The following is an 18,492-nucleotide window of genomic DNA, read 5'->3' as shown; positions in this document are numbered from 1 at the left end:
AAATAAACAAGACTGGGGTAAAGACCATCTTACCTGTATAATGCAACATTTTTTGTTTTTGCTCTGGATTGCAATAGCTTATTTAATGTTTAATTTAGAAAAGACAGTACTTCACAATCTAATCAAAATTAGTATTTTCAAGCCTATTTATATTATTATATTATAAAACTGGGCAGACAGTTTCCAGTGATTTTTTCAATATATGCTTTGATTCACTTAGAAAATAAAATATACAAATCATTGTCAATTCTGGAAAAAAAATTAACCAGAAAGGCACTTAAAAGTAAATTTAATATGTAGTACACATCCCAAAATAAAAGCTACATCTATCTGTGCAAAGAATAGCTGTTAGAATTTTCAATAAACTGTAAGATTACTCTTTTCATAGAAAAACTATTTAAATGAGTCATATTCCTCCTGATGACTGATTTAAAAAAAAAAGAATTTAATAAGAATGTGCAAAGCAGCAATATCTATAATAAGAACTGGAAACAACCCAAAGTCCATCAACAAGATGGGCAAATATCCTGTGGTATATTTTTACACTGGATACTACACAGCAATGGAAAATTAAGCGAACCGCAGCTCCACGTAACCCAGAGGAATCTTGGAAATGCAACACTGTGTGAAAACATGAGGCACCAAAAATACAAGCAGCATGACTATTTTTATATAAAGGTCAAAAACAAGCAAAGCTAAACAATAAATGATTTAGGGATATAAACATATGGTGAAACTACAGAGAAAACAGGGTATGAGCAGAGAACTAAGGTACTGGTTACCTCTACGGAGGAAAAGAAGAAGGCGGTGCCAGGGAAGGGCACAGGGCACCCTCAGAAGAAATGTTCTTCTTAGGACTGAGTGGTGGGTACACAGGTATTCATTGTATTGTTATCCTTTATATCCTACATATATTTTATAGTTTTATCTATTTTAGTCCTTCCATTTTTAACTCTTTTAGAAGTCCATTTAATTTTTTAAAATTTTATCAATAAGACAAAATTTATTTAAATGATGTCTGTGCTGGTATGGTACCTAAGGCAGTGGAGCATCATGGATAAACTACTGAGCTGCATCATTCATTAACTCACTTTGCAAATTTGGACACTAACACATCCCCCAAGTCCTAGGCCATGTAAGAACTTTACTGCTTCTGAATCATTCTGGGGGTAGTTTTATAGGCTGGAAATAAAGAAGTAGGCAAGGAAAGTCCAATGAGTCATAATAAAAGAAAATCATAAATGTTTTAAAAATATTACAAAACATCTACTCTGTACCTAGTACCACCCTTTGAAAAATAGGAAATTCCTCAAGATTCTAATCTCCAAATTAGGCCACAGAGTTCCCTGTGTGTGACAGGGTTTGGATTTCCCTTCTGCTCCTCCACCCATACTTCTTCAGTAGGGATTTTTCATTTTCTCTACTAACATTGTAGAAATCAGAGATTATCCCATAATGTAGTTCATTTCTACAGGCTAGAATGTTATTTTCTTCTCTGCCATACTATCCCGCCCAAGAACAGGTCTATCTCTCTACTTCTCTCTGTTGCCTCACTTTTAAATGAGAAGAATAATAGTATCTCATATGATTGTGGTAGTAATTAAATACATTAATTTCCGAAAGGCATTCAGAGCCATGCTTGGTACTTGATAAGTATTATATAGATGTTTGCTGTTTTACGTATTTTTGTTTTTATATTTACTTTGTCTACTATTGTTATTACTGTCATTTGGTGAACTTCACCTCTGATTTGGAGTAAGAAATTCAGATGTAGCATGTATCACTTCTATCTCTCCTAAGGTAGAATTTTATCTAGCAACATCAGTAATTTCTTCCTCTGAAGCTGACTTAACCTTCCACATGCACACACCCATCTCCATCTACATTTTGGCGGTAAAGGCTAAACCTGAAGGTTTCTCAGCCTAGTGACTGGACAAACCCAACAATGGAGAGCAAATTATAGCCCAGTCAGGTTAATTGCAACCTCCTGCATCCAACTGGGCTTCATTAGCTCAAAGCCTGCCTTGCAGGCATGAAGCCTCATCCTAACCCAAGAGCCTAAATGAGAAAAATGTGAATGAAGCACGAAGGGAATCCTTCCTGTAAAGCCTGATAGCCACTGTCCAGCTAGTTGAAAATTCCAACAGGCACACACACAGACATGCATTTCCACAGCAGAAAGTACCATCACAATTAAGTGTTTCACCCAGCTATGCAAACTCTTCTGGGTGGAGCTGGGGCCAAGTGATTGCATAACTTTTATTACTATTACTATTTCTATTATTTCAGGGGATGGGCAACAACTTAGTCAAATAAGAAGGATATAAAATGTCACCTAAACTTCAAACTGAAAAATGTCAGTAATTTTCAAACTCCCAGCCTCTCTTTAGGTTGTCATCCTCAGATTTCCTCCAGGAAAACCAGCGGAGGGTTGGGACAGCAGGGAAAAGCTCCCCCAGTCACAACCCTTTACTGTAAATATTTTTAACCCCTCTCTTGGTCCAGAAAAATCTTGTGTTACTTCTAGAAAGGTTTGGAAATTTATCCTCAGAGCAAAAGACTGATCTCAATTTTAGAGAGTCCCTGCAAAATTCCCCACTAAACTCCCATGCCTTTCACCCATCACAGGATGACAACAATACCCTGGTCTGTGATGAATCAAAGGAGGTATTTTTGCCCCCGAGAATGACATATGCTGTGGATCAGTAATAACCTTATTTGACAACTGAGGAACATTGCTTCCAATAGCCTAGTTCAAGAGCCTGCAAACTCTTCCAGTAAAGGGCCAGATAGTAAATATTTTAGGTTTTGTGGGCCATCCCATCTCTGCCAAAACCACTCACTTCTGCAGCTGAAGCATGAAAGCCACAGTATGTAAACCAGTTTACATAATGGGCATGGCTGTGCCCCAATAAAACTTTACAGCCATGATATTTGGACTTGGTGTCATTTTCACATGTGTGAATTCTTCTTCTTCTTTTGGTTTTTTTTCTTCCATTTACAAATGTGAAAACCATTCTTAGCCCATGGTAGTAGAAAAAACAGGTGGTAGGCCCAAACTGTGTATGATTAGGCTGAGACTGCATGGGTCCCTCACACTAAGTCTTCGCGTGTTCTACGCACTTTTATTTTTCCAAGCTTTAAATTAATGCTTTATCAAAAGCAAACAGTGAGGTACTGAAACATCACAGAATGAGTAAGTGGAGCGCCCAAGAGAGAGTTTTCTGGCAGCATTTCTACTGTGAACTCTGCCCCCACATTGCCTCTTTACATCAAGTACTTGATTTCCTGCATGGCCCTGCATGCATAGTATTACTACATTTCACTATAATAATAATGATCTTTTGTGACCCAGGATGATGAAATTCTTTACTGAATCATTAATATCTATGATAATTAGGCAACATGTGTGGCTGGGCAGGCCATTGCCCAATCAGAAGTCATTGACTACTGTCAGTTATGAGGAACGCCTCTGATAATAAGCACATACTCAAAGGGCAATTTCCAAAGTGAAATCTTCCACTCTTCTCATTTTTGAATTTGTTTTTCCAGCTGGGGACAACAAATGCTAAACAAGCGTCTAAGGATTCGTGTTTCAGCAGAGTAACTGCTGTTCCCTTACCCCTGGGGCTCTTCTTCCACCCTTTGCCAACATACTTACTCGCTTCCCACCCTCACCCATTCTTGCCTACTCCCCTCCTACCAAATATAAACATGTACACTTTGCTTCTCTGATTCATAGGTTTAACAGAATATTCTCAGCAAGCTGCCAAAGATCTTATCTCCAACTGAGTCCTGTTTCAACAATGGTTCTGAGGAACTTAGGGCACCAAGTTCTCTGCACACATCAGTTCTGCTCCGTGGTAGCCATGATGGCACCACCACATGTCTTGGCCCACCTGCTTCCACTTGGCCTCACCTACCACTGGACCCAGATGATGTCACCAGCGATTGCTTGTAGGAATCATTATAAATGGATGGGCGAAGATACTGCCCCATTCACTGGGGTTTCCCTCACATCGTGGAATGGGAGAACTCCTACTCAAGAGACTGTTTCTCATATTATGCAGGGGATTCTCCAAAGAAAGAATTTCATAAGCAGATACTGAACTTGACTTCCTAAGATACCCATAACTCTTTGAGAAACACAATTTCAGAAAAAAATCCACGTAGAACCCTTGTCCATGCAGCCCCTTCCACACAATGGTCATCACTACCACTTAGAATGCAATCATAAACTAGCCCCACCAGCATTTAAAAGCTGTAAAATAAGAGCTTCATTTGGAGCTCCGTCAAAGACCTGATAATATGGTAGGACAATGATTATCCCTACACTGTGACCTTTTTCCACACCACCAACTCGAAAAAATAGTCCTAGTTGAATTATTTTCCCTCTCAGGACTCTAAAATAAGAGGATCAGAATATTCATATTAAAAAAAAAAACCTATCCCTAACTCTACTCTTCAAAGGAGAAAAGAAATTTCACTTGAGAAATTCTGCCCCTTTTCTACAAGTTTTTGAGATACACAGCTGCATGATGTAACATTTCCTGAGGGTAATTAATCCTGAGCAACTCTTGTAAAAAACAAAAAGAAAGCACATCTTGTGATGCTGTTGTGGTGACCTGTTTGTACCACTCATTTATGCATTTACAAAACTCTGAGTTCACTTACTTTACAGAACAGAAAGGTGGGGGAAATAAAACACACCTATTCATGAAGACTTGATCTTAAACAGCTCACAGACCACCCAGGTTGCAAGCAGCCTTAAAAGGCAGCTTAGTGCAATGACATAACTCACAAGAATGCCCCAGAATGAAGTAGTTTTTTAAGGACATTTTTCTTGAGTTTAATTCACCACGAATAGTGATCTTTCTCTAAAGGGCTGTGGTTCAGTCAACCAAGATGAGGTTATTATTATAAGATAATTATTTTTAATAGAAGCTATCAATTACTGAGCTCTTATGTGCCATGAACTATGTATGCTAAGAGCTTTATATACATTATCTCATTTAACCTACATGACTAACCCCATTAGGTAGTTAGTATTATCTTCCTTTTATAGATGAGGAAACTGAGTATCAGCAAGGTTAAAAGACTTGCCTAAGGTCACAGAGACAATAAAATGCAAACAAACCCAAAATCCATCCATGAGGATCCCTCCATTAAATGGATTCATATATTTGAGTCATGGCATATAAATTACATCAATCTCATCTTGAAGCTGTTATCTACAGTATAATGGTTCCCAAACCGGACTTTTCATTACAATCATAGGGTTTTCATTACAATCTCTTTTTAAAAATAGAGATGCCCAGAACCCACCCCAGCCCAACTAGATATAATGTGAAAAAGATGAGTCTCCTATATAGTCAATAATTCTGTAACATCTTTCTACACTGATAGGTAGTGACCACACTAGAGGGGGTGAGGATTTAATAACATGGGTAGTTGCTGAACCACTGTGCTGTACATTTGGAACCAAGATAAGATTGTGTATCAATGATACTTCAATAAAAAAATTAGTCTCTTATTCTTTTAAGTGATGCCAAGCAAATGGCTGGACTTTTTTTTTTCATCGAATTTAATAATGCGTAGTTCGTGAGAAATATTTCAAATCTTACCTCCCAAGGCAACTGGCTAGCATTTAATGATTGAGTATTTTCTTTTTGGTTTATGCTAATATATGAATGAATGAATGAGAATTGCACCTTTGACTCCCGTAGAAGAGCTTTATTCAGAGAACCACACAGCTCTTGGAAGCACAGTGACCAAAGAGCCGTGGGGATGTCACACAGGTAAGGACACTGACATCCAGATGCCATGAGATAAGCTCAGAACCACATAGCTGGACAGCAGCAGGTGCACAGTCTCCCAACCACCTCACTTCCTCCAAAGCTCTGCATCTTAGAATTCATCTGGAATCATCCAGAAACCCAAATACTCACAGGAAATGAAAGACTGACTGGCACATGTTAAATGATTATAAATATGTGTAAAGGAGTTGACAGGTTCAAAATAAATTCCCATCAGCAGGCACATTCATTGGACCTTGCTTTATATATAGCATGTGGAAAGGGACAGACTGACTCCTAATTTTCATTTGATTATATAAAGTATGGAGCTTTACAATGAAAGAGGCAGACCTGAGTTCTAGTCTCAACTCTGCCACTTATTCATGTGACCTTGTTACCATTTCTTTTTTCTTTTTTATTAAAGTATAGTTAACATACAGTTTTATTTGATTTCAGGTGTACAACATAGTGATTTGACAATTATATACATTAGTACACTCTCTCTATGATAAGTATAGTTACCATCGGTCAACATCCAAGGAAATTACAGTATTATTAGCTATATTCCTTATGCTATACTTTCAGCTCCCTTGTTATCATTTCTTAACTTCCCCAAATTTCACTTCCCTTGCCTGAAAAGCAGTGATAATAACAACTTCATATCGGGTTTCCATTTAGCTTAAGTGCCTTCATGTAGACAGGTACCTGGTGCCTGGCACAGTTACCATTTATAATTATTGTTATTTCTATTTTGCAGTTCCTAAAAAGTGAAACACTTTCTGTTTATGCAGCTAATTGTTCTAACTGCCAAGACTCAATGTCCCAGTAAAAAAAAAAAGTCAGCACTCCAGTAGAATGCTGCTTCATGCTGTACTCTCCAGTGAGGATTGAAAAACATGCTTCTAAGATAACACAGCTGTCTAATGTGCTCAGAGCAATAATGGGTTGTCATGATATCCAGGGATAACAAAATTAACAACTCCTCCCAAAAAATCTCCTCTGGGGTGATGTACCAATTATTTCAATAAATCTTCAGCCATGAAAAAGAAAGGACTTGGATTGAAATTTTATTAAAATATATTCCTCACTCTTGGTCAGTGAAGCTTATTAAAAGTTATCGTAAATCCTAAATTCTCACTTGTCTTTTCCCAAGTCGTTCCAAAGAGAAGATTCAAGGTGGATCTGTCAGATTTGTTGCCAGTGAACAGACTCTTTTGGGCTATAGGAGTAAGTCTCTCCACCTTGTCCCTTACTTATACAGTCACATGGCAGCTCTTTGGATATCTTTCTTGATATGTTTCCTCCATTCACAGCGTCAAGCTGAGGTGGTCCATATTTTGGCGAATAAGATTTCACTGAAGAGATCCAAAAGGCTGACGGGAATCAGACACAGCAACAGTTTCAGCTCACTCAATTTACCCCAGCCATCACGTGCATCTACATAGGTGAAATAAAATGCAGAAGGACTTGTTCCTGCCACATTAAAGTTTGTTCACTGGCAATAAATCTGATAGATCCACCGTCCTTTCAGTCATGTCCAATTTGGTCACAATCCTCTAGATGTGGTCATTAATTCTTGCTGACCATCGCTGTCCTATCAAACACCAAAGGAGGTACAGTGATAGGGCTATGGGTCACGTGGGTGGGGTGTGGGTCCCGGAGTGTTTTGGTTTATTTCCTTCTTGCTTATGTATGTAGGTAGACAAAGAGGGGTGGTCTAGACAGGGGACATGCTTTGGCAAACTCTTGACATTACAAACTATTTCATCCACCGTGAGAAGTTCTTTCACTCTGAAGGGACACAGAAAGATAAAGGTCTCAAAGGGCCACATTTTCATCAAAATGTCTTAAGGCAATATTTCTACACTGGAACTATTCTGCAGAGAAAAGAAAGATGTCGTGGCTGTTAAAACAGGCTGAACAAAGTGCCTGCCACCATAGCTGTCACTGTAGAGTGACGTGGTCTGGGTTCACTTCTCCAAACCACAGGATAACCCCTTATGCCTAACAGGCAGCTCTTTGTGCCACCACCATGGAAAGAGTTCTCATCCTTCTTAACAGTCCCTGATACCACACATCAAACAAAGTTTTAAAATTAAATCATGGTTACAGAATATAAAGAGAACTCAGCCAATTTATATGCCAATATCAACATTATTCTTCCATGGTAAGAAGTTACATTTAACATTTTTAGATTCTTTGGTATTCACAGCTGTCCCTAGGCAATTTTTTTAAGTTAAATTATCCACAGCAGTGGACCACTGGTCAAAAGCCAAGCGTGGTGTATCATACCAGCAAATAATATAAAACCAAGTGCAAAAAAGGCAATTTATTGTGATTTTAAATGTAAGTTAAAAGAAGGGGGAAAAAACTAACAACTCTTGCTTGCATGATTATTGTGTATTTGGAAAAAACAAATATGTCACCAGCAGTTCCTTCCAGGCCCAGATCAGTGTCCATCTACTCATATGCCAAAGCATACCTTGGGGGAAGAGCAGTTATCTGGGTGATAAATAATATTTCCATGTAGCCACAGGAGGTAGGCGAGATCCAAAAGCCAATTTCAGAAGCTGCAGTGGTTGTTTCAGTGTGAGGTGTCCACATGTATCTCATTATAAAGTGTTCTTATCTCTTTACAGTGATACTGCTTACAGGCTCTGCACTTAAAAACTCCTGTTCCAGCATACAAAAGCTATTAAGAAAGCCGCCAAAAGTTCCACAAGGTCAAGAGTTTCATGGATATGTTAGGTGCCCCGTACTATTATTTTTCAATGTTCGTATTATAAAAAATTCAGACATACAGAAAACAGAAAGAATAATGTAATAAACACCTGTGTACCCATGACCAAGCTTTGTCAAATCTTAATTATTGGCTCAAAGTACACTGACATTAACTCTAGGCTTTTTCTTTTCCTTAATAAATAAATTATTACACAGGAAAATAAAAACCTGTGGGTAGTTCTCCTTATTCTATGCCCTTGCCTCCCTAAATAATATACATTTGTATTAGTTTGAATATATAAATTACACAAATGATACCAAACTGTAAGTATCAATCTACAACTGTTTTATTCTCAGCAACATATTTCTAATACAGATCCATATTCATACAAGTGAATCTGTTCATTCATTTTCATCATATAGAATTTTTATGTATAGAATTTCATTGCATGAATATAGTACATATGATTTTATCCTTTTCTCCTTGAAAGGCAGATTCTGTTAGATGTTTCACCATCATAAACAATGCTGAGATGATAATTCTGATACACATGTCCTTTTGCACACATACAGTAATTTCTCAAAGCATAAACACAGAGCTGAAACTGCTGAGTTGCAGGATATGTGCATATCTGCAGCTTTATTGGGTGTTGCCATTCTGCCCTCCATAGTAAGTGAACCAAAAAATACTCCCACAGTCAGGGTATGACAACATCAAATGCTGTACATCCTTGTCAACTGACACTGCAGATTCTTTCATTTTTGCCTATCTGATGGCTAAGACATGGTAGCACATCTTAATCTGTGTTTTCCTGATTACCAGTGAGGCATGTGTGCTGGCCATCTGGATCTTCATTTCTACAAACAGCCAAATTTTCTACTTGCCTTTTTTCTTACTGCTTTGTAAGAGATCTTTATTTGTACTGTGGCTTTGGGAAAATTACTAACTTCTCAGCTTCCCATTAGTAAAGTGGAGATAATAATACCTACCCCTTAGGGATGATCTGAAGTTGATCATATAGCACTTGGTCCAGTGCCTAGTGCATGTTAGCACCCCCAAAACAGCCACTATTTAATAATAAGGTGCAGGGTATAAAGCAGTTCTAGCATTTCTAACAAGTTTGTGGCTCCCTTTGGAGTAAATACTGTAGGGCTCAGGAAAAGGAGTCTCAGCAACTGTCCTTGCCCAGGCTGTTTCCCCATGATACAAAGATGTAATAGCAAGACTCTGCTCTTTATAAGTTAGAGGAACGTGCAGTCGATCCTCCTCAATATTGTTTAAACTAAACACTGAAGTTATACTTATTTCAATCTAAGGTGACTGTGATCTCAGCTGTGAAATATCCATGATCCTAAATTTCAACAATGTTTAAGTTACAGAGTGAAAAAGAACTCTGGGAAGAGAGGAGTGGGTGGTGGAGGCTACCAAGTTACTCAGTATTAGGCACCTGACAGGTGTTCCTGGGATGGAAATGCAGCCATGACTTCATGAGATTCCACCAGACCCAAGACCACTCCATTTCCCCATATGTTATAAACAATCCTTGAATTCAAGAGAAGTAAAAGGCAATCATATCACTTATTCCAAACTTGAGTTTATTTTACTAATGACCAAGAAGTACAGTGATATCACTAAGGTGGCAGGCAACGCTTTTCAATACACACTGTGAAAATATTTATCTACCCCAATATCCAGAAGAACATGTTCCTAAGGACACCTTGGTAACCTAAAAAGATGCAAGGAAAAGGAATCACTTAAGGTTCTCTGTCTGCTTGGACGCTTAACATATTTAGTTTTGTGTTGAGATCCTCCCAGATTGGCTTCTATTCAGTTGCATCTTGACCTTCTTTTGGAGAATGGCCATGTTCATCTTTGTGAACTCTGCCAGGGGAGTCAGAAAGCATAGATAGCCATCCTCCAAGCCTATCAAGTAGTCCTGACATCAGCTTCAACTGGTGACTGGCAGGGTCCCTTTTCAGATGTACTTGTACATCACCTAACGTTCAGAATTATCTCCCTCTGTATTCAATTTCAACTGGCACTAATGAAATGAGAGACTTTCCCTAGTGATTAAAGAAACAAGCCCTCTATCCTCCTAGCTTCTTCAGGGCAATCATGTAAGAGTCAACTAACCCAAATATAATTAGACCATCTTCTGATATCTATCTAGATGCACTGCTTTCTTCCTTAAATGTGTGCCAAGTTTCCGCTTTTAAGATGTTAAATTGCCATATTAAAATGCCCTGGTGATGAGTAATTAGACACCGTAATGGAAAATTAACTGTGTTTTTATTTAGAGCATTCATTTCAACAAGACTTCTTTTTCTAATTGTCATTAAGCTGCAATAAAAATAAATTGAATCCTGAGGGTTTGCAAAGGTTTTCTGGCTAAAAAAAACAAAAAAACAAAAAACAAAAAACTGTCTGGAACCACTTATTTTGTGCAAGGTCCTGATCTGAACCCCATTATTAGTAAATTCTAATGCCAATTCTAATCTTTCTGTGCATCAGAGGAAGGTTTTACACGACCATTCCAAACTCACAGGCAGCTAAGACGGAGGCAGACACCCTCAAAGCAGCACAGAGGACCTTCACACATGTGGAGAGCCTTCACCCAAATGGCCTCAGTCCTTTGCCTTTTCTCTTTGTCATGCTGCTTCCCAGAGAAGTATGCCACTTGCAGCAGGGTGGGTCCTGACGGTTTTATGAGCACCCGTGGACCTTGGGAAATTCTCTGTTGGAAGACAGCCGATCCAGCTGTGAGTGTGGCCTTCACCCTTGGTGCCACACTAAAACCACCAATGGCACCAGGCCGAGCACAAGACAGTATTCCCCACAGGAGAGTGAAAAACGAGGCGGAAATCACATCTCATCCAAATCCTTGCAGTTCCCTACTCATATTCCAAAAGGGTTCGTCAACAGGTCTAGCCACAGGACCCCAATTCTCTTCACTTAATGGCCAGCAAGGCAGGGGTAGGCCCACAACACCTACAAAAGCATGTCAGCTTAATACAAATGGGGGAGCCTCAGATCAAGCGGCCTACCTTCTCATCTCTGTTGCTCTTCCTCCCTGACCTCCGAAGTGCACACGACACATAAAAATGCTTCTGGCTTAACATGTATTCAATTCTCCACAGTGAAGGCTAAATACTGGGCAGGGCCCACACTCTGCATCTCTTTCCCGAAGGGGCCCAACGTGTGCCTAAGTGACATCAACTCTATCCATTCACTCTCCAAGCACTCAACATCTGAAAGAATTTCAGAAGCCACTTTAGTTTTGCCCTGAAGGACACAGGCTACTCACAAGCCTAAATTAGTGGTTCAAGAGTTTCAGAGAAACCCACTTTTTCTTTCTCCCCTTTCCTTCCTTTCTTTCATTGCAATCTCTTTAGAATTTAAACAGATTTTCACAATCCTTACTGCTTTTCCTATAGATTCCTAGGACATAGTAAATCTAACAATCTTCACTTAGATTCCTGAGGCTATGTTAAAACTGGCATCTTTACACTATCCACACCTGTATCAAAAATTCATTTTCAGTCCAGAAGTACAACCCACAAAGGACACTAGCAGATTGGCCGCATAAAAGTGTTACTATATACACAATTTTGTTTGTGTTGTATTTAACAAGGCTAATATGACAGTTTTGCTGGTGAAAACACCTTTTAGGTAGGGTTCAAAAGAGAAAATTCCAGATGGTCAGCAAAAGTATTAAACTGTCATAATGTTCCCATATGCCAATTCCAAACTGTCTATTATATACTCTTGAAAACAACAAAGAAGCGCTTGGCAGTGGTTCTACAAGTGGTTTAGAGAAATTTTTTAAATATCCCAATGTTAGTCAAGATTTAAAATAAACTTAAAAATAATGGACTCAAGAACAGTACCATCATCAAGCAAGTATAAATATTTGCTGAAGGAAATTATTGCATTAAATCATACTGAAGATCATAGACATTTGCAGAGGCACTTTAACTTGTGAACGAAATTTCTAATCACTTTCCCACTTGTTACTATAAAAATCAGAACCAGAGAAGCTGCTAATGAACTACTCACTAGTAAAAACTGACTCCTACGGAGCCCCTTAGCCTCTCTGTTTAACAAAGGAGAAAGAAAATTTAAGGAGTGAGAAATGAAACAGCTTAGGATCCCCAAAGAGCTCAGCATCCAATAGGTTCTGACCCTGCCAACTGGAGTCTGGTATCCTGTGCATCCTCCCTTTATTTACCCTTAGAATGGGAACAGGAGAAGCAGTTATGAGTAATTGCTAATAAAAGCCTATTTGCCTCTGGCAGAAATACAGATGCTTGCTGTTAACGATCATTTTCCCAAACCCCAGTCTACACTTCTCCATTAACATTCCAGGGCCCAACTCTCAGGGTTCTCAAGATCCTGTTGGTTTCCATCTCAGAGTAAAAGACTGAGCTGAGATTTGGGGAATCATTGGAGCCAATTCCATGAAGCAATCGCCAGCTCCTCAACTCCCAAAGAAGTCATTATACATGTCCACACCTCATTTCGTTTTTCACGGGGATGACACCCAATCTTTGTGATAAAAATGAGCCCAAGGACGCCACCCTAAAGAATTTGTTTCTCTCGGACCCACCAAAGGATAAAATGTTCTCAATGTCACCTCCCAAGATAAACACCTTTCCCCAAGTGCCCCCTTTAATTGGCTGGTTGACTGTCCCTTGGGTGTGACCGCACGGATTTATTTCGGGTGTACAACCAAGTTGGAAAAGTCTTCCTGATCTCTGAGATCTAACAAGAAGGCCAGCGGTGTGTGGGGTGGAATGAAACTGTGTTCAATCACTCATGTGACCCTAACACTTTGCAAAAAAGTATCTTCTACTTGGGAGACTGTGATCTCCATGATCCCTTCCAGCTCTGAAACTCAAGGGTCAGCTGTGTGACTGACCACTGAAGGTCACGGAGAGATAAAAGCAAACCATTCTGCCAGGGATGGGGAAAGAAATAAGACTACAGGTTTTAGTGGAATAATTAAAAGTCATGTATCAGTCACAGGTTGTAAAATGTCCAAATACCTACATTCATCTCCCCACAGATGTACATGTGTAAGTCTAGGTAATTCTAGGTTATATGTATAGTCATAATAAATTATAAATAACACAGTAGGTTGGTTTCTTAGTACACTTGTATGAAAATTCAGGGTAAATTGTTACATCCTTGTTTTTGTGAAACAAGTTACTTACTGTCACCCTGAGAAGCCAGGCTTATTCAAGTCAGTCTTCCACCAAGAAACATTAATCACAACCAGAAAAATAAAACAATGCACTTAGGACTTATATAGAATTTATGATATCATAAACTGTACCTCACTTTTGGCCTTCAATCACTGGCAACGTTCTAATGTTAGAAGACATTTTTACTTATTTTTAAATGGCAATGTATTTCCATTCCGAGTGGGGATTATTATTTTCAGATCTTAAAATAAGACCAACATGTTATACACGAAATTAATTCTAAACATATTTTACACCTCGCTAATGGTCTGAATAACAAATGTTTTTTCAAATAGAAATCTCTTCAGATTTAGGTTTTTTAATTTAATTTTAAATTTAATGACAAACATTCCTTTAGTTTGGCTAGAAAGGAAAGGATTTTCTTTCTCAACGTCCATTATATGATACAGGAGATTTACTGGGAAACTCAAACAAATTTAGAGATAGTCTTCTAAGACTAAAATTACTTCATTTATAATAAGAAAGGGCATGTTAAACAGTAATTTTTTTAAGATAAGTATTTCATCAAGGTTAGAGCATCTAATAATGAATTACTGTCAGGTGATTATTTGCCTGATGAAAATGTTCCCATCTCTTAGTTTACCTGAACACATGTTCTTTTGCCTAAGGAGATTCCATATCATAAATTGACATTTGGATTTCTAAATCTAAGCATGGACGGCTTAATTACGTAGAGGCTTTTTAAATGCAGTAGCTTTCTTTCCACCCCAATTTTATGTACTTATTGTGAAGGGTGGTAACTTTTTTTATCTTAGTTTTCATTATTTTACCTAACAAATTTCACTTCTGTTAGTTATTTTAATGCTCAGACAGCAAAACCAAAGGATGAGAAAGTTCAATAATTTTAATTCCAATATATGGCTTTCATTTGATTTGAACTTTTTTTGCATTGGTTCCATCAAAAATGCTAAACATTTCTCTCTATCCAGCAAAAAAATACGTAGTTTCATTAGATTCCAGCAACATAGTGCCTTTTGAAAAATTAATAAAACAAGATTAACAAGGTCATCCAAGCTAAGATTTTAAAATCTTGAACATAACTGTTAAAAGCAACAAAAAATACTTCGAAAGTGTGGTATTTGCAAAACCCTTAAGAAGTCACTAATGAGATTCCCATGATCTAATACATGTAAGGCTTTAACTGTAAATGTAAACCCACTGAAGGCTTATGATCTGAAAGTATGAACTATTGTAGCCAGTTTTTATGGGTTTAATTCCACGGGCAAATCCCAGTTTCTAGATTTTAAATCTCAACTAGAACAAAATCATGATGCATTTTCAAAAGAGCAATCTCAAGAAAGCAAGTACGAGAGTGATAGAGTAAGAAAACCATTACTGACAACCACCCTCTCTCACAAACCATCAATGAATTTCAAAAGCACAAGACTGAGCAAAACTTTTAGTACGTGATATATGTGCAATTCACTTTCAACACTCATCAAACTACAAATGAATCATTTTATTTTCCTCTGATTTATTTCCCATACAAGGTGCAATGAAACACACATCTTATTCAGCCTCAGCTGATGACTGGATAACTGTTTTCTGAGGCTGTTTATTACTCTTTTTCTGGCATGTTTTCTTCTATGAGACAGTTCTGTGACTCCTCAAAGCCAGGAAAAGTTACTTTCAAGTCAATGTGTGGGGTAGTCACAAAAAATTTTGCCGGCACTACCCTATATCTAGGTGTTTAGGAGAAGCTATTCTGTTTTGTCCTGGGAACCTGTACTATGCAATGTCTTTGCAGGATGCATTGAGATTTGTGATTTAAAACAGATCCCCTCCTTTTCCTCAAAGGCATTTGAGTTATTTTAGCAAATGATTATTTATGCTGAAACAAGATTCAGCCTACCTCCCCTATCCAATATACCTGCAGACTATTCAACCAAGCATTCATACATGACAGACACACAATGTAAAAATATTAACATCGAGTATATCAATTTTGTTTCTAAAATCTCTTATGTTTCTTGTTTTGCATATTTCTTGGTTTTATAATTCAATCTTACAAATCTTGATATGAGCTGTCAGGCCCAATTTATTGTACAAAGGTGTAACTGAATATATAGTATTCATTTCATAACCAAATACATGAAGGAACAACTTGGTTTTAAGAAAATTTTACTGTATGAATTTACAAACGTATTTACTTATTGTTTTTAATTGATGGAACTGACAGAAAACAGAGGCCTCCAAGATTGCGCACTAGAAGCTTCCGGCTTGAATGTTCCAAAAATATCTTTCAAAAACACTACTAGTTCTTCCCTTTACCTTTTCAAGATGACTCTAATTAAATGATTTCATGCCACCCATGCAGCAGACATAACCTCAAAGGTTCTTTTGGTTTGGGAATACTAAATCTTTACCTTTGGTTGAAAGCACAGTCAATAATTTTTTTTTTTTTTTTTACTATGCCTACATTTCGGTAGCCTAAATCCTTACAAAGCCAGTACACTCTGATATCTGGAGCTTCTCTTAATGCAAGGTTTAAAAAAAATTTTTTAATTTATTTTCTACACAAATCTACGTACAACTTGTTCAATGTATTTTATAACTGCCTTTTATCTTTCCTATTGGTCTTAACTCTTGTGGAAAGGAAATCAGATTTGAGGGGTGTTTTTATTGTTACCACTGCTGCTTTTAGTCACTTAAAACAAAATGAGGTGACCTTTCAACCCGCAACATATTTCGGAGTTACTTCCCCAGAGAGAGATCCTGTTAAGAAAAGTTCTGTGAGCTCAGGATTTACTTGTCAAATTCCCAGGGGAGCCCGGAGGGGGTTGGAGAATTTAAATTCAAGGTGAGAAGCAACACCGCTTCCCGAAACAATGATTTAGGCGCTGAATCAGGTCCAGTGTTTGAACTTTCTGACCGAAAACCACGGCGTCTCTGGGAAGGAGGAAGTTTGGCCCCGCGTGCAGGATCGGCAGGCGTGGCGCCCGCTCCCAGGGGCGCGCTGCCTTCGCTGCATTTCCAACCTTGCGATCGACACCTCGCCTGGCCCTCCCCAGGTGGCACACGCCTCGGCAATGCCCGTCGGGAAGGAGTCCAGTCCCCTTGCGCGGGCAAAGGAGAAGCCTCCCCGGGCCCATTCCCCTCGCCCTCCGCTGCGACGACGGAGACAGCAAAGCGCCCGACGCCGGCTCCAAAGCCTCAGCACCCCACCAATGCCCCGGCGCGGCGTCTTACCCGGGCAGGAATGCAGGGGTTTGGGTCGCACGACCAGCGATGGGCACACGGAGTAGAGGGAAAGTTTCTCAAAGTAGTCGCAGGTCTCCTTGGAGAGGATCTCGTCGATCATGAAAGTCTTGTAGCGCCGCCTGGCTGCTTTGAGCTGGCCGGGCGAGCTCAGCCTCAGCTCCGCGTGGCAGTGCATGGTGAGCCGGGCGAGCGCCCGCCAGCCGGGGCCGCGGGGCCTGGCGCGCCGCCGGGGGCCTCCGCCTGAGCAGCCGGGAGGCGGCGGGGCTCAGGAGGCGCGCAGAGGGGAGCGGGCACCCGGCACGCCGGCCGCGCGTCTAGTCCCACCAGCCGATCAGCATCTTCGCCTTGCCTTTTTGGGATAGCGCAGCTGTCAATCAGCGCGCGTTTCCTGCAGCGCCGGGTGCGGAGTAGCGCCGAGGGGCGTCGGCGCCCACCCCGCCCTGCCTGCCTTGCAGCCCGGGTGCGGGCCTGCCCGCCTCGTGCCCGCCGCTCACGCTCGCCTCCTCCCGCCTCTGTCGTCTCGCGCTGCTCTGCCTGCCTCTCTATTTTAAGACACTCGCTCTGGCTCTCCTCCCCGCCCCCCTCCTGGGACGAGCTCCAGGTGTGTGTGCCGAGTGTGCGCGCTCATGAGTGCGCGCGCCACCCCGCCTGCCCGCCCGGCTTCGGCGGGCTCCTGGCGGTCGCGGCCGGGGCGCACGTCCTCCGCCCCAGTCCCGCCACCTCCCCGGCGCAGTCTCCCACGCCCGCAACAGGGGAGCGGGCTCTCTAGGTCTCTTACTAGAACGAAATCGACTCCTCGCCGAGACTCCCGAGGCTGTGGGCCACAGAGCCCGCGCCCCCCGAGGACCCGCGTACCTTTCTCCTTCCCCGCGTGGACCCCCGCGGCCGTCTCCCCACGACAGCGGCCTCCCCGCCCGTCCCGCGTCGAGCCCGCCGCTCCGAGGACCCGGCGTGCGCGCCGAAGTTGACCTCCCCATGGATATCACAAATCATAAATAACCCTTGCCCTGACCGTTATCCCAGTAATGAACTGTAAAAATAAAAATATCCAGTAAGTGTTTAAAATGCATGCGTTTTTTATATTCTAGCTCCCTGACAAACTTTTCTTGCGTCTCCGGAAGGGCCAGTGCAGCGCGATTCCGGAGCGCCGGCGGCTCTCGGGCAAACATCGCCACTCCCGGCGTCTCCGGGGGCCAGACGCTCCCGGCAGCGCGGCTTTCGCCCGGGTCCCTCCCCACGCTGAGCGCCCGCGGGCCCGCGAAGACCCATGTTTGCTGGGTAGTTTGCCGTCTTCTTCCTGAGCTCCTGACCACCGAGTGTGTTCCACTCATTGTCTACGAACACTCGTTTTTAATTGGAATGGGTAGGAGAGGGGGTCCCCCAAGAGCGTCCGCCCCGGCGACGGCTCCCGCTGCCAGGGTCCCGCCTGCTACCACGCCCGGCGGTCGGGGGAAACGGCCCGGTGGCGCCGCGTTCCCACGTTTTTGTCTCCGAGCTGGTGCGCGCGGGA

At 41.0% G+C, this 18,492-nt stretch overlaps 1 protein-coding gene across 2 annotated transcripts in view; it reads right to left on the bottom strand.

The window, feature by feature from the left end:
- BARX2 (BARX homeobox 2) overlaps positions 1 to 17,480 on the bottom strand; it is a 65,002-nt gene extending 47,522 nt beyond the window's left edge. The window contains exon 1 of one of the 2 annotated variants that reach the window (XM_036930287.2): positions 16,971 to 17,480. In XM_036930287.2, coding sequence (XP_036786182.1) covers positions 16,971 to 17,157 — 187 coding nt within the window. In that variant the 5' untranslated portion in view covers positions 17,158 to 17,480. The remainder of the gene's footprint in view (positions 1 to 16,970) is intronic. The other variant, XM_036930288.2, reaches the window with a different exon arrangement.
- Positions 17,481 to 18,492: the final 1,012 nt, after the last annotated feature.

The sequence above is a fragment of the Manis pentadactyla genome, chromosome 13 (genome assembly GCF_030020395.1).
Source record: "Manis pentadactyla isolate mManPen7 chromosome 13, mManPen7.hap1, whole genome shotgun sequence".
NCBI classification, from domain to species: domain Eukaryota; kingdom Metazoa; phylum Chordata; class Mammalia; order Pholidota; family Manidae; genus Manis; species Manis pentadactyla.
Note: the sequence above shows the minus strand (reverse complement) of the source record. Positions and strands in the feature narration are given on the sequence as shown.